The sequence below is a fragment of the Trachurus japonicus genome, chromosome 11, assembly GCF_045865225.1.
Source record: "Trachurus japonicus isolate A0001 chromosome 11, Traja_1.0".
Lineage (NCBI taxonomy): Eukaryota > Metazoa > Chordata > Actinopteri > Carangiformes > Carangidae > Trachurus > Trachurus japonicus.
Genome location: NC_140917.1, coordinates 18,989,090 through 19,015,638, shown reverse-complemented (window position 1 = coordinate 19,015,638; position 26,549 = coordinate 18,989,090). Strand labels below are relative to the sequence as shown.

General features: G+C 40.2%; 1 protein-coding gene across 1 annotated transcript in view; it reads right to left on the bottom strand.

Moving 5' to 3' along the window:
• Positions 1–26,549, bottom strand: part of csmd3b (CUB and Sushi multiple domains 3b) — a 328,749-nt gene that overhangs the window by 83,227 nt on the left and 218,973 nt on the right. The window contains exons 12-19 of the mRNA XM_085791506.1: positions 18,885–18,988; positions 17,685–17,797; positions 7,202–7,384; positions 6,484–6,810; positions 4,347–4,541; positions 2,528–2,666; positions 1,814–2,001; positions 1,206–1,394 (exon numbers count right to left, since the gene is read on the bottom strand). Of these exons, the coding sequence (XP_085647632.1) occupies positions 1,206–1,394; positions 1,814–2,001; positions 2,528–2,666; positions 4,347–4,541; positions 6,484–6,810; positions 7,202–7,384; positions 17,685–17,797; positions 18,885–18,988 (1,438 nt within the window). The remainder of the gene's footprint in view (positions 1–1,205; positions 1,395–1,813; positions 2,002–2,527; positions 2,667–4,346; positions 4,542–6,483; positions 6,811–7,201; positions 7,385–17,684; positions 17,798–18,884; positions 18,989–26,549) is intronic.

Here is a 26,549-nt window from a genome sequence, read left to right as displayed (position 1 = left end):
GTGGTAAGAAGCCAATGAGCCAACAAGCCGAACCAAGCAAGCCACCCCAAAAATGATGCAGCAGTGTCACATCTCTACTGCCTTTCTCCTATTCTGCTCCACCATGATTGGAACAAGGAGGGGGTGGGGGGGCAAGAACCTCCCCCTCCCCCCACTCACCCACCCAACCCACCCACTCCTTGATTTCAGAGAGAAGAGAGAGGAGGTGACAGCCAACACAGGCTCTCATCACCCTTACCTCAAACCTTCCTGTGTTCACAGTTCACACAGGAGAGGGGGTGACAGGAAGCCCCTGGATTAAAGCCCCACACACACATGCAGGCACAAGCACACATATAATTTTGACATACAGTACACATGCTTGTGTGCACGCACACGCACACATTGTAGGTGCCGGGGGATCTCTCATCTTCTCCTCAAATCATCCCCTAACAGCCACAGCAGCCTTCACTGCAAATTGCCCCTACGAACACCACGGTCTAAGTGCATGTGGCTGTGTGTGTATATGCCTTTGCAGGTGTGTGTGAGTGTGTGTCTGTGCGTGGAATTCAACCAGTGGTTTTGTCGCAGAACAGCATGTTCTAAGTGACTCAGCTCTCAATATAGGGATGGTGGCTCCACTCCTGATCTTTCTCACACACCCAGCTTCTCTCAGGCTATTGTAAAAGATAAGCTTGATAATCTGTATTAGTCTCCAAATTGTTTTGGGTGAAGTCTTTAGAAATAATAATTATTTCTGTGAACTGCTTTTACCTTTCATCTTCAGAATTTTTTTTTCCACTGATGAGTATGAATGTCATTTTTCAGTGGTGGGTATTTCATGTCAGAACAAAGCTGCTCATTTGTAATTTATCAGTGTACTACCATCAGTAGGACCGCAGTCAAGTTGACCTTGGGCCATGTCATGTCAGTGTGTCTTCCCACACTGCATATTGTGTGCACTGTATCTGCACCAAGGTCAAGAGGAAATGTTCTGTTTCACTCAGTGTACCCTTTTAATCTTGAAACTCATGTATAGTTCATGATGAAACAGATCAGATCAGTGTACAATGCAGAGCAGGGAATAACATCAAAGTTTGTAATGTGACCTGATGATGACAGAGGACATATTATATTCAAAGAAACCTCTTTCTCTTGTTTATGTTGTTGAAATCTCAGCATCTACTGTGTCACAATGTAAAATAAGAAGCTTTTCTGAGATTTACCATCACATGTAGGCAAAGGGTGGCTCCACCAGTGGTTCTTCTCACACACTAGTGGCTCCTCATGGCTGAGTTTGTAGCCAGAATCACAACCAAATGACACAGTGGAGCCGATGGAGAAATCCTGTCCATACCGGATACCATTGACAGGAATACCAGGGTCCAGACACGAGTAGCTGTCCACTGTAACACCTTAAAGAAAGACAAAAGGAAACCATATGAAGACTTTCTGCATGATCTGTACGCTCTAAATCTCACAGATGGCACGAGTCTCCACATACAGCACCATGCTGTGCAATCATGGTTGTGTGGTTTTTGCAGGTGATGACTTCATGTGTGGCCAGCTTGTGAAACTGTGTGTGGACGACTGTGATGTTGCACCCTACTGAGTCTGTATTTACAGAGACACTGTGAAAATACATTTCTGCAAAACATATTCTCATTATTTTCTTATTTACTCAGCATATGGATCAGTTTTATACACATTAACTGCATGCGTACTTTTCAGATATGTAAAAAAGAAAGGACATTATCTTTAAGTCAGCTTTGCATTCATGAGTGAATGCCCACAGGGAGTGTGCATACATATACTGCATTTGTTTCTTCCTTACTTTCATATAATATTTTGAAGCCAGCGTTTGAACGGCTGTTATCGGTGGTAAACAGCAGATACAGAAAGTTGCTGCTGCTGAACAGGAACTGAGGCACCTGGGTGCCATTAAAGGAGCCAACCAGGGGAGACAGGAGGTTTGGCCCATCATGGATCTCCAAGAAGTCATAACCCAGCTCTGTCTGGAACCTGTAAGACAGAAATCACAAAACATTTCAATTTCTTGATCATTACCTTTATGGTGATAAGAATTTTGTAAACTTCACTGAAATCCTTTTTAATTGAGTTAACATGCTGTAGGGGGAGAGGAAGAAAAGTTCCAGTCTCTCAAGTCCTCTAAAGAATGTTGAGCCAATTTTGTTGAATACACTTTACAATGAAATAAAGTTGAAACAGAAGCTCCAACCCATGAAAAATTAATTGAAAGGATTCTCTAAAGCCACCAGTTCGCAGCTCAGAGAAGACATAACATAAACCAAAATATTAACCAGCACTTCCTGATCAACATGCAGCTCTCAATGATAATAAAAAAACAGCCTATGATATTTAAGAAATCATAATTTTATTCGTGGTAAATCCCAATGAACTTTAAATCGTGTAAATCTTTGCTTGTCAGAAGTAATCGATGGTGATTCTGATGAATCTGCACAGTTCTGCCCATTCAAAGCTCTGGGAGCTTTTATAAGATGCAGAATCAAGGAATTAAACCACCCACCTGTCAAATGTGATTTTGATGGAGCGCCCAGGTTCTGATTCAATCACCCACTCACAGCTGAGGGAGTCTTTATAGTAACCAGGCCAACCAGGAGACAGAATCACTCCACTTGGAGCTGAATAGTGGCCTCCACACGGAGCTAGACGAGAAGAGAAAGAAAAAGAGAGATGTAGTGGACAAAAATATACAGAAAAAGATTATGTTGAAGCGGTTAGTTCAGGGGTGGCCAACCCACGGCTCTTGGCCAATAAGAATGCGGCTCTCCAACTTACAATACATTTAAAAAAACAACAACATAAAAAACATGCTCAGTTTGGGTCATACTACTCCACTGGCTGCGTGAGATACACCTCTTGATTTTATATTTTAAATCTGTTCATAATTTTTAGTAATTTTTATATGTAAATATTACTGTAGCATTTTAGCTCAATAGCTTCCCAGTCATGTGATCGATTGACTCAGTCAGTGTGGGGTCATCCACTGGCTGCATGAGATACAGCTCTTGGTTTTACTTTCTAAATCTGTTCATAATTTTTATGAATAGGCAAGTAATTGGAAACAAAAGGCGACCCCAACTTATTCAAAGCTTATGACAGATGTTACTGAAAAATCAGGAAAGAAAGTTTTACAGAATTTGGCAGCCCTTTATTTATTATTTTAACCACAACACATATTTTTTTTAATTAATCCCCTTCATCTGTCTATGTTTCATTTTGAGATACATAATTTACTATAATTTAATGACCTTAATGTGTATGTTGTCTGTATTACTGCCTGTTATGTTTTATGTTCAAAATGACGAAAATCACTAAAGAGAGTTGAAAAAAATGTATATATATACACACATTACATTCAAAATATAAAAGGGAAAGGGAACAGTCAAGAATATTCATTGACATCCTTCACAACACTAAATGAGATACAGATGAGAAAGTTAACTGTTATCACCACATTGCACTGGCCAGAAGCCATTCTGTCCCACACTTCTTTTAAATTTTATGGTGTTTAGCATTTAACTTATACAGCCAGGCAAGTGAAATTTACCATTCAAGTAGTTGCACACACACTGCTAGCTACAATGGATCTAGGGCCATTAATTGACCTGGAGCACAATTAACATGAATTTTCTTTGTACTATCAACAGCTCCATCAAGAGTAGCTCTGTCAGAAATACTGAAAGTTAATTATATCTGTTGTTGGAATTATAACTAAAACACTTCCACACTGTCAGTGCTTTTGTCCTATAAACTGTAGTTCCCAAGAGTCTTTTTTTTTTTTTTTAAGATCTTGCGTAAATTTGAAAAATGACCCTATATTTAAATTCAAATATAATTACTGACTTTAACCAGTATGGATAAATGCCAGTGTTAAAACTGTGAAATGGACATGAAAATTATAGTGGAGTGGTGTAATGACTAATAAGGGGACTTAAGTTACCTTTTAAAGGAAGTGGTTACAGTTTTCTCTGTTTCTTTATAACATACCACTATGATAATTACATCCCATTAAATCTAACATATTCATATGTGTGCCATTAACTTCAGACAGATTATTCAAAAGATTACTTCATACTTATACCTTACAAGACTGGGTTTCATATTCCTAGTCAGAATATGTGTAGGCTATCTGTATCTGTAGTAGCAGAGTAAAAGTCCTATCCCAGGTTAACTGACCATTAACCTCCATTATTTCCCTCTGTCAAACTGACAGCAGATAAATTCCTCCTGGGTCTTTACGCTGTGGTAATGATGATACCGTATCTTGGATGACACATTGTTCCCAACTTAATAGTTTAATCAGCAATCTAGTCAATATTTACCTTCACATTTAGGGATGGGACCACTCCACATGACTTTCCCTCTTTCTAACTGACAGGAGATGGTCTCGGTTCCTTGCGTCTTGATAAAACCGTCCTCGCAGACCACGGAGATGGAGCTGCCGAGCTGGAAGCTGTCTCCGAAGCGGCGAGCGTTGATAGGAATGCCAGGGTCTGGACACTCATTATGGCCAAATGCTGGGGGTAAAAAGTTACAAGGAGGCAGAAATATGATGAGGGAGATATTGGACACTAGACACCCACAGAGGGAGACAGACATGTGCATGAAAAATGTTATTAAAGAATATGAGATCTATACTTTATGGATACTCACAGGCGACATTTTGCTCATCGTTTTGATGAAATTTCTGAGAACCAGTCATATAGATCTATTGCAGCAATGTAACATTCAGACCTAGCCTGGGAAACGTCTATAAATGTCTCCTGTAATCCATCTGTTCTATATTCCTGCTATGTCTTTACTCATATGCTCATTTCTCATGCTACAATGTATTTGCACTGTGCTTGGATTGGAGCTCAGAAAATCTTCTGATAAAATTTCTGTGAGCTTGTCTGCTTCAGGATATGATCTGGCTCACCAGATTAGAAGGTTATAAAGTCCAACTTTAAAATTCCTGTGTTTTGCCAGTTCAAGCAATCTACTGTTCGTGTGATAGAGAGATTAAAAATTACAAATACAGTAACCCCAAAAAAGAAACATGACATAAAATGGAATAAAATAAAATATCCAGAATAGTACGAGCTGAAATCACGGTAACAACTGTGAAGGAACTTGTGGACAGAACTTTTCAGCATGTTGGGGAATATGTCTGTTTGCCATCAAAACAGTCACAGTCAGAAGAGAAGATCAATATCAATTTCCATGTCTGTCTGTCCAGTATGGAGCTTAAATTAGCTCAAAGACTGCAAGCCGGGGCAAACTGTTCACCTGCATCACAAATGAACAAATATGCCTTCCAACAAATCCCAAACTGTCTTATTTACTGTACATGTTGGATTCTGTTGTCTAGTAAGACACTCGTCAATACTTCTGAGAGTAACCTGGGTTTTGATCAATTACAAAAGTTTGCACAGCTGACAACTTTACAATCAAGACAGAACTTCTGAGATGCTGAATGCTTCTTAAAGCCTAACGTCTTCTATTTTGGATTCTATTTAGGCATGGATTAAAGACACAAAATATGCTATTACAAAAAAAAGCCAATATGGAAGCTGTATTATTTCACTTTTGACGGAACTAGGATAACGGTTTCCACTTACTTCAAGTGTTTGTGCTAAGTAAGGCTAAACACATGCTGAACCTCTCTAGTACAGAGATGAAAAATGATATCTAACTGTTTTTACTGACTCTGGGTACGACAACAAAGAAGCCCAAAAGTTCCTGAAAAGTGTTTCTTTTAATGCATTCCTCTTCTTATTTTCCTCTTTAATCAGCAACCTACACCTCTATTCTTAGCTGCTGTGAATGACCACATGACCCAATCAATACAGTTGGTCTTTTGTCTTTTTTGAAACAAATCTTTGTTTTTTTGAAGCCGCCTGTCTGATCTATCTAATAGTGTATTAAAAGAGCCTCTACCTAAGATGAAACATCCATCTACGTCTGATATATGCAGGGGAAAACATTGTATTTTCTAAGTAACTGTTCATTTTAAAATAAAGACTATAAGACTCAGTTTCTCAGACATTGAAAGACTTTCCACTAAAAATAGTCACGTATGAATATTGGGCCATAAAATGGTTCAGGTATGGATGGATATAGAGTTTCAGAATAAATACATCTCACTTCCCATACAGGTACTTGTCGTCTAGGCTGAAAGTCATGCATAAAATTCATATAAAGTTCAATGAGAAATGCCGTCTTATAGCTTCAAAACAATTCCTCAGCCTCTGAGTCCAAGTCTTTCTGCTGCAAAGAAAATAAAACATCAAGAAATATAACCCTAGATTATCTTTTACCTGCTGCAACCATGTGTCAACCTCATGATTTTGCCATTACTGTATATAGTATATTGCCAATATATTATTGCCACATTTCATCTTATTTTGCAGCACAGCAAATAAAGATGGTAATTTCCTTACATTTAGTGGCAAAGTAGAATGAAAGAAAAGTACATACTACTGTAAGTAATATTAAATCCTCTTCCCGACATGGAGTGATCAGCCTGAAACTCCAGCCTCAGCGTGTTGGTATTGGACGTCAGATGGGAAGGACTCTCAGCTCCAGAGAATCTCCCAATGATGACGGCGTCATTCGTCTCGCCGTCTTTCACCGTCAGGGAATCGTAGGGTGCCTCCAGGTCAAAGTCATTAAATGCCAAGTGGATTCTGGAGCCTGGATCTGATTGGATGAGCCAGACACAATTCATATTGTTCCCATAGCCTTCTGGGTAATCTGGGGAGAGGACGGTTCCTGAGGGAGCTGTGAAGTTGGACATGCAGGGGACTGGGAGAAAGAGATGTACGTACAGACAGACAGACAGACAGGCAGACAGACAGACAGACAGACAGACAGACAGACAGACAGACAGACAGACAGACAGACAGACAAAAAGAGAGAGAGAGAGAAAGAAATAAAATGAAAGAAAGAAATGGGAGGGAAGTTAAAGAGATGCAGAGAGAGACATTTCTGTTAAATATTCATTCTCCACAGCATCATCGGTCATCATCCGCTCCAGGCCATAATAAACTCTGTACTGTCACCATGGTGACAGGTCAGACTGAATGTTATTAACACATCACAGCAAAGCACAACCACATGCCAATTTTTTTTTTTTTAATCCCAGCCTCTATAGTCATACCCATGAAAGTCACATATGGATGGTTTTATTACTTACATATACAAATGGGGATGTTTGCCGACCACTGATTGTTGTCTTGGCAGGATATAGTTCTCTCTCCAATGAGCTCGAAGCCAAACTGGCACTCGAATCTCAGGATCCCTCCATTTGAAAAGCTATCCCCCTCTCTTATTCCGTAGAGAGGAGTCCCTGGGTCACCACAGCTCTCCTTGTCTATTTCTGTAATGATACATTTTCAAAAGGAGATATTAATACATTACCTCAAGGGGTTAATTTGGTTTTAGTGTGTTCAAAATAATTTTAGAAAATACAAGGAATAGGCGAAATAATCAGAAGAACATGGTAAACATACCATGGGATGTTCTGTCTCACTGTCCCTGTCCCCTGACTTTCTCTATGTATTTCAGTCCTTGCCATTCTCCACTCATCCACCAGATGTCCTTGGACTTTCCCAACATTGACATTCTCACCTACCAGTAAACATGGCCCTAGGTCCCCCTGTCCAGCCACCCAGTATTTATACCTGCCCACTTAATAGCAGTGCTCTGCCTTATCTTCAATGCAGCCATGTGATTTTGTGTCCAGGCCAACCTTGAACCGTGTACCTGTCTGCCTGACTGTCCCCTCCCACTTTCCTGTGAATCTGTTTGTGACTTGCTTCCTGTATTTAACCTGGTGTCTGTGTCTCATCTGCCTTTCTTGCTCTTGCTGGACTTGATTGCTGCGACCGCCTTACCGAGGTCAATCTCTAAGCTCGGTTTTTGTCTGTTCTTTCAAGTAAAGCCCCTTAAATCTGTCTGCTCAGCATCAGTGCCTGTGATCGGGTCCTCTATTCCTGTTGACTCTGTACACAAACTGGTGCAGAAATAACTTCTTTCCTTAATTATGCTTTTTGCTGACATTTCTGAGAGCGACAGAAGAGAGTGGCGGGAAACGCAATGTGAGAGAGAAAAAGAGGAAGAGTGCATGACATGCAGCAAAAGCCCTGGGGCTGGATTCGAACTTTGGCCGGTGTAGCCAGGATTCAGCTGACATGTGATACGCATGTGGTATTTATGAGATGTTAAAAATGTATAGTTTTCAGGGAGAAAGTCTTGAAAATCATGAATAATAAGGCACAATGGTAACAACAGACAATGAAAGCGCTGTGCCCACACTTCTAACTAGCATCCAATTTGCAAACTCTACTTGCATACAGACAAACAATGGAGGAGCTACACTGTATTTGTTTTTGTGACACAAAATCAGAATTGTATGTTGCAGATGACGATTTGCATGTTGCAAATTTGGTGAAACAGGGCTTCTGCTTTCACAAAGCTCTTTATTGTTTGAATAAAGATCTTGTACAAATGTTTTCCTGGAGTCTGGCTTTTAAAAACATTTGTGGAACACCATGCAGCGTTATCAGTCTCAAGTACTTAGTGTCCATCTCTCCCGGCTGTGAAGCACTGTATCATGCCACAAGAGTTCATCATTCATTTCAACAGAAACATGCTGCCAGCTGAATAGTCTTGCTAGAAGGTGATTGGCTCTTGTTTTGCTGAGTCAGGTACATTTCTTGAATGCTGTTACTTCTTTGTTCATGTAGCCCAGAGCAAGTTAGTATCCGTATCTTTCTACATGCCTTATTCCCCCTGAGTTTGCAAGTCTTCTTGACACCTCTTTTTTCCAGTTGACTCTGACCATAAGGTTAGACAGATGCTCCTTTGATTCTATATAAAGGTGCCACTGTGCCACCATAACTCTCTGTAAAAATCTTGTGTACAGTACCTCTGGAAATATACCCTGTTTCCCAGGCCTTCCTCTTTTTTATTCCCTTGTTCTCTTCTCCTATTTTCAGTATTATTTACAGGAGTGGCCCATGGCAGGAAGCAAAGGTGTGTGTGTGTGTGTGTGTGTGTGTGTGTGTGTGTGTGTGTGTGTGTGTGTGTGTGTGAGTGTACGCACATGGTTTGTGTGTGTGTCGGAGTGCATGTTGGTGATGTATTGCATTAATTTCCATCATGACATCGTCTTTATGAGACCCACATACTCAACCAATCACAACCTGCCCAACACACATGCTTGTGCGTGAACACACACACACAGATACACAAACACCTAGCAGAACAATGGAGAACAAATTGCTTTGGAGAGAAAACAGGAATATAGTCGGAACATTCCTATACAACTACTCACATGCACGCGAACACACGCACACACGCGCTACGCATGCATGCAGACACACAAAACAAACCCAAGCACACACAAAAACAAAGCCTCACAATCACACATCAGTAGTCAGTCCCCCCTTGTGCATCACACACATGGACACACTTCCGTCTCCCTCACTTGCATACACAGACAAATAATCCTATTGTGTTTGTAACAACAAGGTTGACAGATTCACAAAGGGGGATGAGGCTCCTTAAAGTGTATGTGTGCGTGTGTGTGTTTGTGCGCAACTTCAATATAATGCTTGTGATTGCACGTCAAGCCCCATACCATTTTGCTCCATAATATTCCATTATGTTCACACTACAGTACATTTTGTTCATGGGATTACAAACATGCCTACACCATGCATACATACAAACAAACAAACAAACAAACAAACATAAAAGAAGAATAAATGCACTACCTGTAACAATCTGACATATGTTGAGAGTGAGTGTGGTAATAGATTTTGGGGGTACAATGAAACTGGAGTAAATAAGCCAATTGACTGTTTCATGAAATTGATTTCAGACCTAGGCTGCTAATAGTGATTGAATGCTACGTAAATGTATAGACTGATGATTGTGCTTATTCTAAAAAGCTGTCTTCTGCATGTTTTCTGTTGATGCTTTGGCTCTAGTTTCTTTTTTTTTTTTAACTATATCCCTTACTAACACTACAGGAACCAAAGACAGGAGGATGAAGCACATTAAATCACATCAAATAATAGTCTAAGGTATAGGTATAGTAGCCACTGTAAGAGAGGAAGTGAGTGGGAAGTCTATTATGTATACTCATGCAGATTTGCAGTGGGAGGAAGAAATGAGAACTCCAGCCTGTCTAATTAGCTTGTGACTGTAAGAATCTGTGACCTAAAGGGAGTGGCTCAAATTGACTTGTTCACACTGTAGACATCAGCGAGGATGGTCTGTTGAATGAAAATGATCTAATTTATTACTCTCGCAATACTGACATTTTTTTCTGCCGCTCTCGGGTTCCAAACCAGGCCACTGAGGAGCTTTTGAGGATTGATTTGATAGGGTATGTGTGTAAGAAAGGCATCCATTTTCTGTTCTCATTAAAACACACAATTTCTGCCCACTTTTCTTACAAAGTGTAAGAAATATTTTTTATACTCAGTGGTGTAACTCCCAAACACCTGGAACTCTGTAAATTGGACTTTAAGATCATAGATAGTAATTGGGCTGTTCTCTTTGATCTGGACACATCCCGGTGTAGAAATACATCCCTCCAGACTCTGCTGTAAAAATGCCCAGACTCTTATGACCTTGTAATAGGCTTGTGATTCCAACATAATCAGTGAATTTCAGGATGTGCCTGTCCTCACACAGATTTTGGCAATCATCTATGTACAGAAAGTACAGGTGAAAGAACAGGACACCCACATCGCAGAGGCTTTTTTGTCATTTTTGATCCACCAAGGTGTCCCTGTCACTTCCTCCTCCCACCTGAGAACATGTTTGAGAATCTGAATGAATAACTAAATAAATGTCAGTGAAATACACCCTTGCTTTAAGTACACTGTGCCACATAACACCAGAGAGTAAAACCACTAAAAGCCTGCCTAGACTATACTTAATTGAGGTTTCCAAACCTCCATTCAGCTTATGGTAAAAAAAGGGGTCTAACGAGCTTCCAACCACCTGGAGCTCTTTCTTGATGAGTCCTAGAACCTACTTCATGACCAATAAGGGCCAAAATGGCATCTCATATGTTTTACTAAGTACACATTGCTTGGTCAATGTCCATTTCATCTATTTTAGCACATAGGAGAACTTCCTTGTAAAGGAAGCTGGTGGTTCCAGTTGACCAACCAGCAGACAACATAGGAATCCTACTATACTGTGCCTGCTCACTTACCTACAGTATATGTGATTTGAAATGTATGGAATTTATTATTAAGCCCTTATGGGACAAACACAATGAATTTTAACCAACTGTAATATTTCAATATGACTAACACTGGTGGCTACAAGAGAACTACATATCACATAAGTCAATAATTCATGACTATAAAATGAAATGTTGTTTACAGTAGTGTGATTAAGTACTGTAAGTCCTGCCCTTCACAAATTACCTTTGAAGTATGGCATGCATACAGTATATACTGTACTATACACAGATATACAAACGCACACACAAAAACAACTAAAGAAGCTTTGATTCCCGACCCCGGGACTGAGGTTATTGACTGTAAAATTGAACCACATTTCTGGTTATGTTGCGAATGAATATTTCATGAATTCATATTTCATGATGTTTCAGCTGCTGTGAATGAAATGCTGTTTAGCACTGTGTGATTAAGAGAGTGCTGCTCTGTATCCCAACTACAGTGCTGCAAGAGGGCCGAGGTCCCATGAGACTAAAAAACTAATTTTATTGGTGCAAGCAATATTCACACTAATGTTGGATTGAACGTGCATCCAATAGTGCTTGATAAAATTTAATCTCTAAAATATTATGAGATGTTGCTCTTGTTTAAGTGAGTTTACCCAAGCTTATGAATTTTTTGTCATTCATAAATTATGTTTGGGACCTAATTTAGCTCACTTACTTCTCTCTTATGTTTTCTATTGTATCAAATTATGTAATTAGATCTATAAAACATGTTTAGAAGTCATTAAATACATTTCCATCCCTAAAATAATCAACCAATCAATGTACACTCTAAAACACACACATGGGGCATCGTTTAGCTCAGTGGGTAGAGCAGACGCCCCATAGTCCTCGCTGCAGCGGCCCCAGTTTGATTCCAACGGTGGCCCTTTGCTGCATGTCAGTGCCCTATTTCTGTCCCCCCATTTCCTGTCTCTCTACAGGTGTCCTATCAAATAAAGGCCTAAAGGTCCCCAAAAAATACTTTAAAAACATAACACACACACAGAAACAAATGGATGCACAAATGTAAGGAGCAGCAAAGACACACACACACACACACACACACACACACACACCTATAATATTGCAGTCGCACGCACACATGCACACAGACAGCAGATCAATTGAACTGGGGGTCAACTGTGCTGTAAAAAGCCACCTTGACATCTTTCCCTCCTATAAAATACATCATATATTAAAAACCATAAAAAACAGATGAAAAATCTAAAATAAAATCTGAAAAGTGAGCAGTGACATTATGAAGAGAAGAGAAGAGAAGAGAAGAGAAGAGAAGAGAAGAGAAGAGAAGAGAAGAGAAGAGAAGAGAAGAGAAGAGAAGAGAAGAGAAGAGAAGAGAAGAGTGATGATACTGTGTAGTAATTCAGTAAGGAGACATTCATTACTCTTCTCCTTGCGATACCATGTGTTTGTCTTAGCTGCAGGGTAAAAGCAGGTTAGCTAATCTCATGCTCTGAGATAAATCTGGTAACATCCAGCATGTGTGGTAAACCAGGTTAAAGTGATTTGTCATGAGATAAACATGTATACCATCTTTACAGCTCGCTGTGAAGCAGGGATTTGACATCCATGCTGCACTTTGTAGTCTCCGAGCACAGTGTTATATAACATGTGAATGACAGGATAATACTAGACTGATGCACTTAAAAAATCGCTTGTGGGAATGACTCATCACCGGAAACAAATTCTCAAAATTACCATTCACTTGTGTTTCATTGAAAACGGATGAGTGGTGTGAGGCAAATATTTCCACTTAGCATTCAATTTTCTGTATCATTTATCGAAATACATGAATGGCGAAATAATTATACCCGATGCCATATGTCTAGCAGCCAGAATCATACACACACATTAATGTGCACACTATATGTGAAGTGATTATTGGTGATGTAGTATATTTTTCGCACATTTTTATCACTTATTTAGTTCTGACCAGTCCTGACCGGTGTGGTAGTTCTTGTGTGTTGTTACTCCAAACACATGTTTGGCATCACATGAAACAACTTGTCTCACAGTACACCTGACAGTACCATCAAACTGAAGTACAGGTGTCTTTACCTGCCAGTGAATAAAAGGTGACTGAGGGCAAATGAACACCTGTGCCTTTTTTCAACTGGCAGGAATCAGCTGCTACTCCTTAAAGGAACAGAAGGTTTACTCTGTGTGGAGTGCTGAATCCTGCATCAATCCAATGGGCAGCTGCTGCATTTAAATTATAGAAAGCGATGGGGGTGCTCTAAAATCCTTCTCTGTGGAGGCCCTTAAAATGTCGAAAGTAAGATGAGCTGGTGATGGATTGCTGCTGAAGCCACACAGTGATCTTGCAATCAATTTGAACAGACTTTGCAACCAAATCACTGATTAGAAAAAACAAGGGAAAACAGGAGAAGAGGAAGTGAGATAGATAAACCCTTCGCGCCACACCAAACCTACCCTCTGACTGGTAAAGTTAATAATACATTACTTCATGAGAGGTACTTCACCAAAAAATTGATCTGAAAGCTGTGCAGGTTTCTCTGCACCAATTTCCAGAAAAATATTCAGCACATTTCCTTTGCCTGCTCCATTCATTTTGAATTATGACACATTTTCACTCTTTGAATACTATTTGTTCAAAAGACAAACAATCTGAAACACTACTTATGTGATGTCTGTGCGCAGCATTTAATTAAGTTACGTTTTTAAAGCAGACACACGGGATATATAACACTAAAAAATATATGCATATGCAAATTGGAATGAAAACATAAATCAGATCATTTCTGTAAGTGGCTTGTTTTGACCACACTGTGGCTGTTTCAATTCTTAAACCAAAATCCATTTAAATCTTCTGTATACAGTATATATGTGCGACAAAAACCTGACATGGATCCATACAGTGGCACATACTGTATAAATTTGCTGTTTTATTATGTTTACCTCAAACCATACAGCAAATACGTGGCAAATGTTATGTTAATGTTATATATTATTATCCTTTGCAAGTATGTGTACATAGTATTATGGGTATTGTATAACTTCACAATCACAGACAACCTCATATATTATGCTCAAAAGCCTCAGTGACACCTCTTTATGGACTGTGCAGACAGATATATCAGCTTATACTGAATTTATTTATTCACCGTGTAGACAGAAACTCACTGAAACTTTAATGCAAATGATGCCAATAATGTTGCAGTGCTCCCTTAAATCTATAGCTGTGACGTGCCACGGCTCAGGGTCGACTGAAAGATTGCTGTGCAGACCGTCTGGACTGGTGTGTACGTACGTACGTGTGTGTGTGTGTGTGTGTGTGTGTGTGATCTTTCCTTGCAAGAGGGAGTGGAGTCAAAGTGTTGCCAGGTTGGTGACCTTGGCTTTAATAATAGATGAATGGTGACAAGAAAAAGAGAGAGACAGCGCGCAAAAGAGAGGGAGAGAGGCCACGAGACAGACAAAAGCAGAAACTGAGTCAGGTGGAGAGTGAATGAGTGAAAACAAGAAAAAGATCGGAGGGACTGGTCGGCTGAAAGACAACAGAGAGAAGATGGGTGGCTCACATAGGAAATAGGTTGAGAGAGATGATGGCGGAAGCAGCAAGAGCAAATAACAGTGCATTATAAAGTAACTGACAGAAAATGCAGTGATTTTAGAAAGAAGGGAAAGGGAGCAGGATAGTGAGATGGCTAATGAGGAAAAATGAGTGAGATGGAGAGACAAAAACGGAGAGAAAGGGGAAGAAATGGAGAATGTGAGGAGTGAAAGAGGTGAGTGACTTGTTGGTAAAGCTTTGTTGGCTCACTGATGGAGGACCTGTCTAACACACACACGCACACACGCACACACGCACACAAACATTGTGCAGTGCTTCGGTGACTTTGCAGCAAGGCCTGAGTTACTGATAATGTTTATATTTCATAGCCAAGGTCTATGGAATGTGGCTTTAGGAAAACACACACACACACACACACACACACACACACACACACACACACACACACACACACACACACACACACACACACACACACACACACACACACACACAAGACTCTTTCTCCCATTTTTCTTTCCCACATTCCTCAAAAACATAGACACCCACTAACACCACAGGCACCAACCTTTACAGTAAATCTTGTGGGTGATGGAGCCAACACTCTGAGGCAAACTCATTTATCTTGCTCAGAGTATTGATAGAACTTTTCAGGGTATTTAGGTTTGAGTGAGAAAGTCACATATAGGAATATATACATTCAGGTAAATACGTATGTACTTTAACCTTTTAGAATTTAGATGAAGCAGATACAGATTATTATGGGATCAGGCAGCACAAACTTACTGAGCCCCTTTCTTGGGATGAATGAGGCAATATTTCTTTAATGTTACACATAAACACACATTTTGAATAGGGATCCCATAAGTTTGGTTATTAAAGAGTGTATATGTAGGTAGTCATAAAGTTGGAAGTAAGTGGTTTGAAATACAACATAACAGATATACAGTAACTGGACTGGAAAAATACAATTGAACACAAAATCAAGTGGCAAGCTAATACTGGCAGAAATTATAATCTCCTCCATCTTTTAAAATTCAATATAAATGTATTCTCCATTGTTAAACAACCACTACAGAGAATATACAGAAGACAGATAAATCCCTGCGACTAAAAAACTGTCAGGCCATCATGGCCCTACGACAGAGCATTATTATAAGCATGGATGCATTTAGATGGCAGTTCTGTCCATTAATTTTTCTATTGATCTCTATGGGGGAATTAATCAGGAGAAATGAGCGGGCATATCAAAGAGCCCCTGAGCAGATGCCCTTTGTTATTCGAAGATGACTCCTTTTTAAATATGCAGTTCTCTTTGTGGCCATGTGTTTTGAACCATTACACACTTTAGAGAGGATAATGGCACATACACTGTAATGCTTGAATAGACTCACTGAAATAAGACTGCATTGGTAGAGTCCCTTTAAGAGAGACAGGATTGTAGTATTTTATCATTTTCTATTTGAATGCATTTGAGCAATGCAAAATCTTAAGTTGAATATTTGGTATCACCATCACCATAAACTTGAGATAAAAACCTTCAATTTAGGTAGACTGTGTCATGGTCTGGGCTTTTGTTTCTCTCCCCTTCCCCCTTGTGTTTTTTTTCTTTTGTTTCAGGTTGTGGCAGGAGGCGTGGCTGGTTTCCTTGACTGGGATGAGGCACCATCACCAATCAACTTACGCCTGCAATAAGCCCTGTCATGACTCCACAACTCTGTCTCTGTCTTGGTTTTTTGTTGTTTGCTTTTTAAATTAGGTAAAGACATTGAACCGTGTTTGCTCCTGGTCTCCTGCTCATCATTGGTCCGATACCCCAGCCGCAACAGACTGAATATTAACTATTTACAATTGGTATTGGTAGTATCACTTGAACCTCACATTGAAACTCAGGGAGGATAAAGGTCAAAAATATATCAAAACAAAGTGTCATTGTCCAACCACTCTTGGAGCTCACTACATTAATGGACTCAGCACTGTCCCCTCATTATGACGATAAATCCACCGATGATGACATTCAAATGAGGCACACAAAGTTCATTTCTGCAGCAAAGCTAACCACTCGGTGTGCCATGGACTGTAATCAAATCTGCACTACATCCATCAAAAAGGAAACTTTGGAAAGGTTAATGTTTTTAATGTGGCAGGAGCTGATTCAACAGTGAAAAAAAAGTTCTTATTCAGAACAAGGTCAGGTGTTAGTTGAAAAACATGTATTTTGAATCTGATTGGGAAAGACTCTCCAATCTTTGCAACTGTGTCTAAGAGCTCCCCTACACCCAGGTACTTTATATCATTACTACTGAAGCTGAAGAAGAAGAAAAACAAATCATTCTCAAATAAAAGCCTCTGTGCTGCTGGACTGATTGATAGTGATTAGTGGTGACCTGGTAACCTTCTGCGGTTTAAGAGATGGAAGCACTGGCTCCAAGCCTATTTCATCTCTGCAAGCATCTGAGTAGGTCTGAGCTAATGTATTTTTGCTTAGTTGTTGAATACACCAAATGTAATGGAGTTTTCCAAGGGAGACAGAGACTGGAGGTTTACTGGACAGCAGCCACTATGGGCACAAGTCATAATGGCAGGATAATGGCACATTGAATTTCCCTTCATTTCCCAAGATTTCCCCCGAGCCACTGGCTTTAAAGAGTTCATCATTAAGAAACCTGACTACAGTAAGAGGATGGAATGAGACCGCAGACAATGGAACAAAAGAACATGTTTCCTGATGCTCTTGTTTACACGTAGTGATAAAATAACTGGAAAGTTTACCTGTGAATTACCTTTTTGATAAAATGATTAAAACGTTTGTCATGTTGAAATGAACAGAGGCAAAATTAGAGAAAAGTCAAATGCATGTATATAACTTACCTTTGTAGTTGATCTTAAATCCTATAGATCCAACACTCTCATCTGACTGTAGGTGAAGCCACATCTGGTGGGTCATACTGACGATCAGATCAGGAACAAAGCTACCTGACAGGCTGGAGCACAAAATACACCACTATTAAATCATTACTACCGTAATTGCCGTTAACAGAAAGTATAATTTTCATCACAGCAATCATTGCCATAATCAAATTTCAAGTGACTCTCTGACTGTGAACAAATTGCTGTGGCATACTGTGCTTGATCTGAATGCTTTGGTTTTGGTTTTTGCAGAATGCTCCAGGAAATCAAGTTTCTCAGAGTTCATTCATACTGCCTGACCTTTTTTTTTTTTTTTTTTTAGACTACCACAGTCTCTTAGACATGAAAGTTAATAGTGACTGCAAGTTAAGTGAACTGAAATGTTCCATTTTGTTAAGGCTTCTCATCTGTTCCTTTTGGGCACAGTGCATCATTTTCACACTCACGAATTGTTTTTCAAAGAAACACAGATAATCCACTGTTGTTTCATGACCTGACCAACGGCAACAAAGACGATGGAGGATTTTAAGCCAACAGCAACTGACATCAAGTACCAGGAGCAGAAGCAGTGGTTGTAAAAACTACTGCTGCTTTTTCATGTTCTATCGCTTAGATCACTAGAATTTAGAAATTCATAGACAAACGATAGCGCTGCTGCTTATGAAGCCGGATGGTCATTATGAAGACACAATACTCACATCACGATACACTTTATGAAATAACAGAGAAAATACAGAGAATCAGTAAAGGCAGCACATTCTCTGTGAGTGGTTTCATTTAACTTTCAGTAAAACTCAAAACATTAACATTAGTGTAACGATCATAATGGTGCTTCAGTGTGTTTCTAATCAACTACCTCTTTTAATTTGATGGCCATTGTTAGTTATTTTTTCTCAGTGATACTTGTTTGTCTCTGGAAAATGTGTTTTTTCACAGCTGCTACGAAACACCTCCATGCATATCGGTGTATTTAGAGGTGCAGGATCTGTCATCGCTGATTCACAGATGAATAATGCAGCAATTACATATTTATAAATTCCAAAATCATTTCTCTGAGGGCTCCACTTTATTATATTTGACACCCTCTCTGTTTGATTTGGAGATGAAAAAACTTTTCACAGTAAATGACCTGGAGCATGTAAAGGACAGTATAATACTCACACTTGCAGTATAGTTGTGGGATCTCCCACCTCTCCTCCATCTCCTATGGTCAGAGTGTCATAGGCAATCTCCAGGTCAAACTCCTCAAAGTTGATCTGGATCACCTACAGTTCACAAACAGACAAAAAAGATGCAAGGTTCAAGCCACTTTCAGTTCAACCCAGTCAAAATCCTAGACTGAAATTTAGAAGTAGTGCTACAAAAGTAATAGCTACTAAATTAATAACCAAAAGAAAAAATAAGAAAGCAGATGCTGAAATAAAACACTACTGAGACAAGTGTATGGGGATACTGTATGTTTAATGATCCCAGTTTAAAAACCATCAGTTTAGAGGATGTGCTGTAGAAGTGAGGCATAAGATAATATATATAACTAAAGTAAAGTAATGAAAGCAAGACAACACAACAAAAAAACTATTGAAAAGAAGGAGGCACGGCCAAGAAATGAACTAGAATAATGTAAAAAATATATGTTTAAAATTATAGTGCCCTCCATTGACCCCAATCATAACCACCATATGCTCAAGAGCTGTTTTTATGTTTAGACTTTCACCTATGACCACATCAAAGACACGTTTCCCTCTCATGGAATTATACTAGACCAAAGGTGAATCATTGTGATTCATTAATGCACCGCACAATGTGATGTGACTTGATTCAACACAGCATAAGGAACACGGAGGAGACGAGGAGAACCTCCTGGACTGCACTGGAAGCTGTGAGAATCGGCACAGAGCTCAAAACTCCGATCAGGAATTATTAAACCAACACTTTCTGTTTCATCTAAGACCAGAGCGAAACACATTTGGCAGAGAAGAAGAGGGGGAAAAACGGAGATGGGAGGAGGAAAGAAAAAAAGATGTTATAAAGCTGGAGAGATACAGAAAGGGGGGAGGACATAGACAGAAGAAAGAAGATGAAGGCAGATGGAAAAAAGGGGGAAGCGAGAAAAGGAGGAGCCAACAGAGAGGACTATGGAGGGGGGTTAATAATAAAACTTTGATACTTGCAATGTGCAGCGTTAGAATATTTCAAACTAGAATTCTGACTTGACCCTCAGGGGGAGACTGAAACCACACTTTCCCTCTCCACCCTCCTCTCCCTCTTTCCTTCTGAGGAGATTTCAGATTTCCAGATAAAATATTCTGAGTGGCCTGCTGCATGCTGGTGTGTTAACAGAGTGCATATTTATCCTCTTACTTCTGAGCAGACATTTTTGTATTCTCTATTCAAAGACTGTGTCTGAGACAGGCATCATGAATAACTTGGGGAAATGATTCCACTAGTGTGCATGCTGAGGTGTAAACAGCGTATCCTCACTATGACCTTAATCACTGATTCCATGAAGAAAGAGGGAATAAATGAGAAACTGAGCACAGAGGAACAGCAGCCATGATTTTTCCCCCCATTACCTGCTGTTTAACAGCTTATCTGGGGCCATTGTTGCCTGATTTGCTCTTGTTCATGGGGTTAATTTTTATTTTGTTGACAACTGGGAGCTACTGTGGCTTCTTGATGTTGCAAAGGCAGACTAATGTTTTGTCTGATGTCCAAAATGAGATACAACTACTTCTTCAGCCATACCACAATAAAATCAAGCAAGATGGAGAGCCCCAGCACCAACATCACCTGATGTGACTGGATAGGAGGTAAACGAGGAGAGCTACAAAGATGAAGCGGTGATCTGCTCATTGCTCACAATGCTGACTCAGTCTTATCAGGCCTGTGAGGCAGCAGATTGGATTAAAGCATTACCTACAAACCTGCTAAACTCTCTCTGGCAAGCACATGCACGCACACCTTAGACACACACATACACACAGAAACACAGCCACATATAGAGGCACATCTTGGTGGAGATTAATGTGTCTATTCCTGTGATTACACAGTCACCATTTACACACTTATCACATCACTCCTTTAAGCCCAATGCAGGTTTTTCAATTCAACAGCAAGTGTGACAGTAAATAATGTGCACAGTACATTTAATGACTGTTTTTTCCTCTTTTACAGACAGTATTATCATAAAGTAAAATCAAATCTTAGATAAAGATTTATCGTTTCCTATTAAAATTCTATGTTGATACTTCCTCTCATTTCTTGTGGCAACATCATTTTTAGTACATTTATGTTTTATAAGCTCACTTCTATAGTTATCTTAGTGAGGCTACCTTCGTAGGGAATTCTGCAGATGCAGCAAATAATGCATGCACATGGAGAATAGATTAGCTTCCAAATAGCTCACTTGATGTGCTCGAGGTTTAAAATGCTGGTTTGTGTGGGGATTTAGCTTGCAAATGCAGATGTTTTATACTCATTCCTATATACAGTAGTAACTTACCAGCAAAGAAGATGCAACCTCCTGACACATGTTAAAAAGTGAAGGTAAATTAGAATCTCTTTGTTAACTTGGTGTTAAGGTTCATCAGTGATATAATATGAAAAGAAATTATACAATGTATGAATGTTTTACATGCTACAAAACAAGCCTTGCGACACAGACACACACTTCATGTCAGTGTGGTTTGCAGTTTTGACAGCAGCCCTACTGATTTGTTTGGCGCCACAGTGTTGAGTAGATGCTGTAAAACGATGCCTTCCATTTATCTAGAGCCTAAAAAAAGGATATTTAGCCTTTTCTAGAATCTGAAAGTTGTTATTTCATTTACATTTTGTGTGGTCACCAGAACTTTGACCCTAAAATCTAATCACATCCGAGTGGAGATTTGTGCCAAATCTAAAGAAGTTTTGAAGGCATTACTGAGATATCACATTCACAAGGCCAAAACTGTGTTTTGTGATGTCATCATGCCCTTGACCCTTTACTTTGAAAATTAAATCACTTCAACCTTGAGTCGTAATGAATATTTGTGCCAAATTTGATGAAGTTTCATCATAATACTGGGAGTCCACAAGAAGGGACTGATAGCTACATAGGGATGGACTGCTCTCAACGAAGGTGGATGCATCTCTCCCTGTCTCCCCTCTCCCTTATCTTCCCTGCTTTGCTTCTCACGTCTCGTACTGTCTTGTCTCAAACTTTGGGAGCCTCTCTCCGCATTGCTCTCCAAATTTAAAATCTCCGACTCTCAACTCTCTAGGCTTACACACACGCATCCATGGACACTTTCACATATGCACATATGCAACACACCCCCCCACCCCCCCATCCCACGCCTTTGCCGCTTTCGTACCCCAGTGCGACAAGCGGGGTCCGCAGGCTGCGCCGAAGATGGCTGCGTCCGCGGCTGGCTGCAGGTCTGCGCTGGAACACCTCCGTCCTCCTTTCCCCCCTCCCCTGGTGCAAGTTGTTTTCGAGTTCTTACAGTATATTGTAAAGTGTGCTCATATGTGCCTATGTTGCTGAGGTTTTTTTCCCCCGGTCCCACACTGTACTCTCCCATAGGAGCATAGCTGCTATTTTTCTCCTCCCCTCTCCTCTTGTTTCTCCCCTTTTCCTCCCCCCTCTTACTGCCCAGTCATCCTGTTATGTCTGTCTTATTGTATGTATTGTATGCTGTATATGTACGGACGGGTTGATTGCTGTAATTTCGCTGTACAGTGACAATAAAGGCTGATTCTGATTCTGATCCCCAAAACAACATGCCTCTGACTCCAGCTATCAACAGTGTGGAAACATTTTAAAAGGGGGGCAAACTGAGGAAGTATCATGTGATGTTAGACATTAGAAATAAGGTCTGTTAGTTGGAGAGGTTATAAAAAAACATCCAGTTTCCTCTGGTTCTGTGGCAGGAAACAAACCAGCCCTGTGTCCCCGTGCAGTTTAAAACAGAGAGGGGTCTGTGTGTGTCACTGATGAAAAGTGGTCCAGCAATCTCCTTGTATACATCCTTTACAGAGCACCCTAATGCCACATCAGCACAGTTCACACAGCATTAAACACAGCAGGGATATGACTACATTACACTGAGCCCATGTGAGTCTTTGTGTGTGTCCATGATGTGAACGTTGCACTGAAGTCAACTTCGTTTGGAACCTCATTACTGACAGTGAGTGGGTTGGTGTTTATCCGTTCATTGTATATCTCTTTTAGTCTACTCTGTCTGTGTGTGTGTGTGTGCACGATAGATGAAACTGAACACTCTACATATTTCTCCTCTACTCTAATTGGTTGGTGTTCATGCAAACATCCATCTCTCTCTCTCTCTCTCCAGCATCTCTCTGCCTTTCTCTCTCTCTTGCTGCCACCCTTACTGTCTCTCTCTTTCTAATTGGCTGCTGCATTCCTTCTTTCCATCCATCTATGGCTCCTAGCCAATGAGGCGACAGAATTGGATTTCTGCTTGATAAAGCACTTCCTTTTGGTTGTCGTGGAGACAATGAGGTGAGGGAGGCTCCCTACCCATATCATAATAAGATCTAGGGATACCTTGAAGATACATTTACTGTAGGAATATCTGAAACACCTGGTGAGCAACGCAGCCAGTGATGTAAAGCGGGTGGAGACGAGACAGGCCTAGGGAATAACAGATTGTCTGTGACAGCATTACAGTAAACCCTGTGCCACTTGTCACTCCCCCTGAACGTGCTTCTGCCTCCAAAGTATAAGTTGTGCCATTGTGACAAGAGCCGGGCTTTAGCTGATGAAGACTGATGCCTCGAGTCTGTTGCAACTTTGTGTTTTTCCCCTTACTTCTGTTCCATTGAGCTGAATCCACCGGGATAGAAACCAACTCTGAACAGGAACATGTGGGGAAAGGCTATGCATGGCTTATACTGTTGCTATGCAACTACTGAAAAATGCATTTGAATCACAGCTCTCTTTCACTAAATGTTTAACATTTTTTAACCTGAGCCCAAAAAAAGTGCTTTGCTGTTCATCCTGTCAAGAAGATGCAGGAGCACGCCATTTTAATGACTAACAGCGAGCAAAAGGAGCCAGCGCAGTGATTTTTTTGTCCTGTGATTTCTGCATTGTGGCTTCAGTGTGTACATCTGATTTCTGTAGGCCCACGAGGCATTACTGAATTCATTGACTGTACAAAGAGAGTCCAACCAAAAGTGTATTCTTACTGGATGACATGATATTCCACTTCACTTGTCTTTGTCATAGTGGTGTTAAATCTGCAGAGTGGCAGCACTGCAGTTGTCCTCTTTTATCCATGCGTTACGCGCGACACTTTGCATGCAAATGCATATTAACTGATGCCAAGCCTGTTCAAACTTAATGCTGTCATTGTATAAAATTGGGTGGCAGTGAAATGTATTAATGAACTAAGAACATAGTGAGACATAGACAGGAAGTTGTCACTACAAATTTCATCTTATCTCACATCATAAACAGGTGATGTGAAGAAAATGCTTGGACTCACGGATAGGGATGAGAAAGAAAGTAAAAGAAACTAATAGGAAATAGGAAAAAGAGAAGGAAAGGAAGAGAAGAGAAGAGAAGAGAAGAGAAGAGAAGAGAAGAGAAGAGAAGAGAAGAGAAGAGAAGAGAAGAGAAGAGTAGTAATGGACTTTGTGTCCTGCCATCCCCAAGGTTAAATGAGAACAGGAGAGAATGAATTGGCTTTAAGGCTCATTCTGCCAAAACTAAATGAAGCAATAACATCAGAGAGCTATAGAACCCCATTAACACTTAACCTGAGAGAGAGGGAGCCGAATGGTAGGCAGAGAGAGGGGAAGAGAATGATGGAGGGAATGGGGCAGACAGACAGAGACACAGAGAAGAAACCCTGTATCTCCTTACATTCAGAGTAAGAAGAGAAGATGGTAAGCACTGTACAACATGTATGGCAAACAGTGAGAAACAGACTTCTCCCCTCAAGTTCCCTCCTCCATCTCCCTCTCTCCATAGTAATTTGATGGTTTCAGGCTGAGCTCTTTAATGAAGAATCTGGGTAATTCTGAGGACAGAGCCTCCGGGAGTGAGGGAGGAGGGATGGGCAGTGTAAAAAAAGAGAGAAAAAGAAGGATGAGACAGGGAGAATGAGAGGAGGGGGGTGCAGGATGAAATAGGGGGAGACGTGTACAAGCAATAAAAAAAAGATATGTTCTGCTAGTTGGAGAGGCAGGCTCAGTTGGGATTATTCCCCAACTCTGCTTGCACCATCACCCTCTTCCCCATCCCACTCCCCCCCCAGCCACAGACTCTCTGTCTCTTTTCTGAGTCCCAGTGTGTATTTGTCTTTTCTTTTTTTTTTTTTGCCTTCTCTCCTCAGGAGATGAACTGACCACTCACCTGCCCGCTAAGCCGCTCCTCACTGCCTCATCAGCCTCTTAACTGAGGACAGCTTTTTGCTGCCAGTGTGCCAGATCGTCAGTGCTCTCATTCTGTTCTAGCCGTTCTTGCCTGTTACCTGTTGTTCACCTGCCAATTCCCCACTGTTTGTTTGCCTGTGCCACCTGCCCAGCGTAAGCCTGCTTTTGAAACTAGTAAATTACCGTTTTTACTCCTTTAGACGTTTCTGTGGATGTGAAATTCCTAACTGAACAATTATAGAGTGTGAATTTCTAAATTCCTGTGTTTAAAGTCTTTTCTGGAATATTTATATCAATCAATCATCAATAACTTTATGTGTTTTTGGTACAGTACATTGAAATAATCCATTAAACATTCTCAACATTGCAATATTAAAGCCATTTATGTGATGTGTAAATCAAAAGGCCTTGATAGTCCCACTCTTTAATTAAACAACATGTACGTAATTAATTTTGGTAAAGTACAGCTCCTCCCAAATCTTATACCACTTCACTTTGAGTTAACTTTAAATGCTCAACATTCTTGGGAAACTGATTGATTAATGCTACTGACTTTGCAGACTTTAAAGCATTTTTGTTTAAAATCAGCCAAAAATCCACTTGCAGGAAATGACACTGATCTCATGGCAATGAGACAAGTCTTATTGAACCAAAGATGCTAATCCACGAGCATGAAGAAGATGGAGCTTGATTTTCCTCACAATTTAGTTAATATGACTGCTCTCCTATGTGCCTCTTCACAGGTGTCCTGCACGGATACAACAACTTGCCAAGACAGATGAAAAATGAATGATACGGGAGATGGTTCAAACTGAGGATTAGTCACTTTTTTGTGATGATCATCCCTTCCTCTTGCTTTATATCTCCATTTGGCTCTAAATGGGTTTAGTATATTAATAAGCCTCCACTCGTCTGTCGGACAAAATTTCTATAAATGCCTAATTGATGAACACGGCCACAGCACTGGGATTAACTCGCAGATTTTGGCCAGAAGCAATACATGCTGGATATGTCTTTCCTCTTTTACTTACGCTACACACTGGATTTCACTATAGCCCCTTTTAGTGTTTATTCATTATTCATTCATTTTCTAAGAATATTGTTTTGGCATGTTTTGCGTTTTATTGATGGCATGTTTCTCTGGTACAGCTGTCCACATTCCTCCACTCAGAAACTAAGTGTGTGTTTGCAGTGTAGTAATTCAATGTGTATGGCATATTACTGTATATATATACATTATGTACCTGTAGTGATAAAAGGCATGCATATGATTCAGTACTGTGAGTGACATACTGTTTATGTGAAGCAATATGGTGCATGACATGTTCATGATATAGTATGGAACATTACATTACATGATGATGTATGATTACAGATGCCACCTGTAAGCCTTAAAGATAAAGGGCTATAAAAGTGACTTGATCTGGTCATCATTTTAAA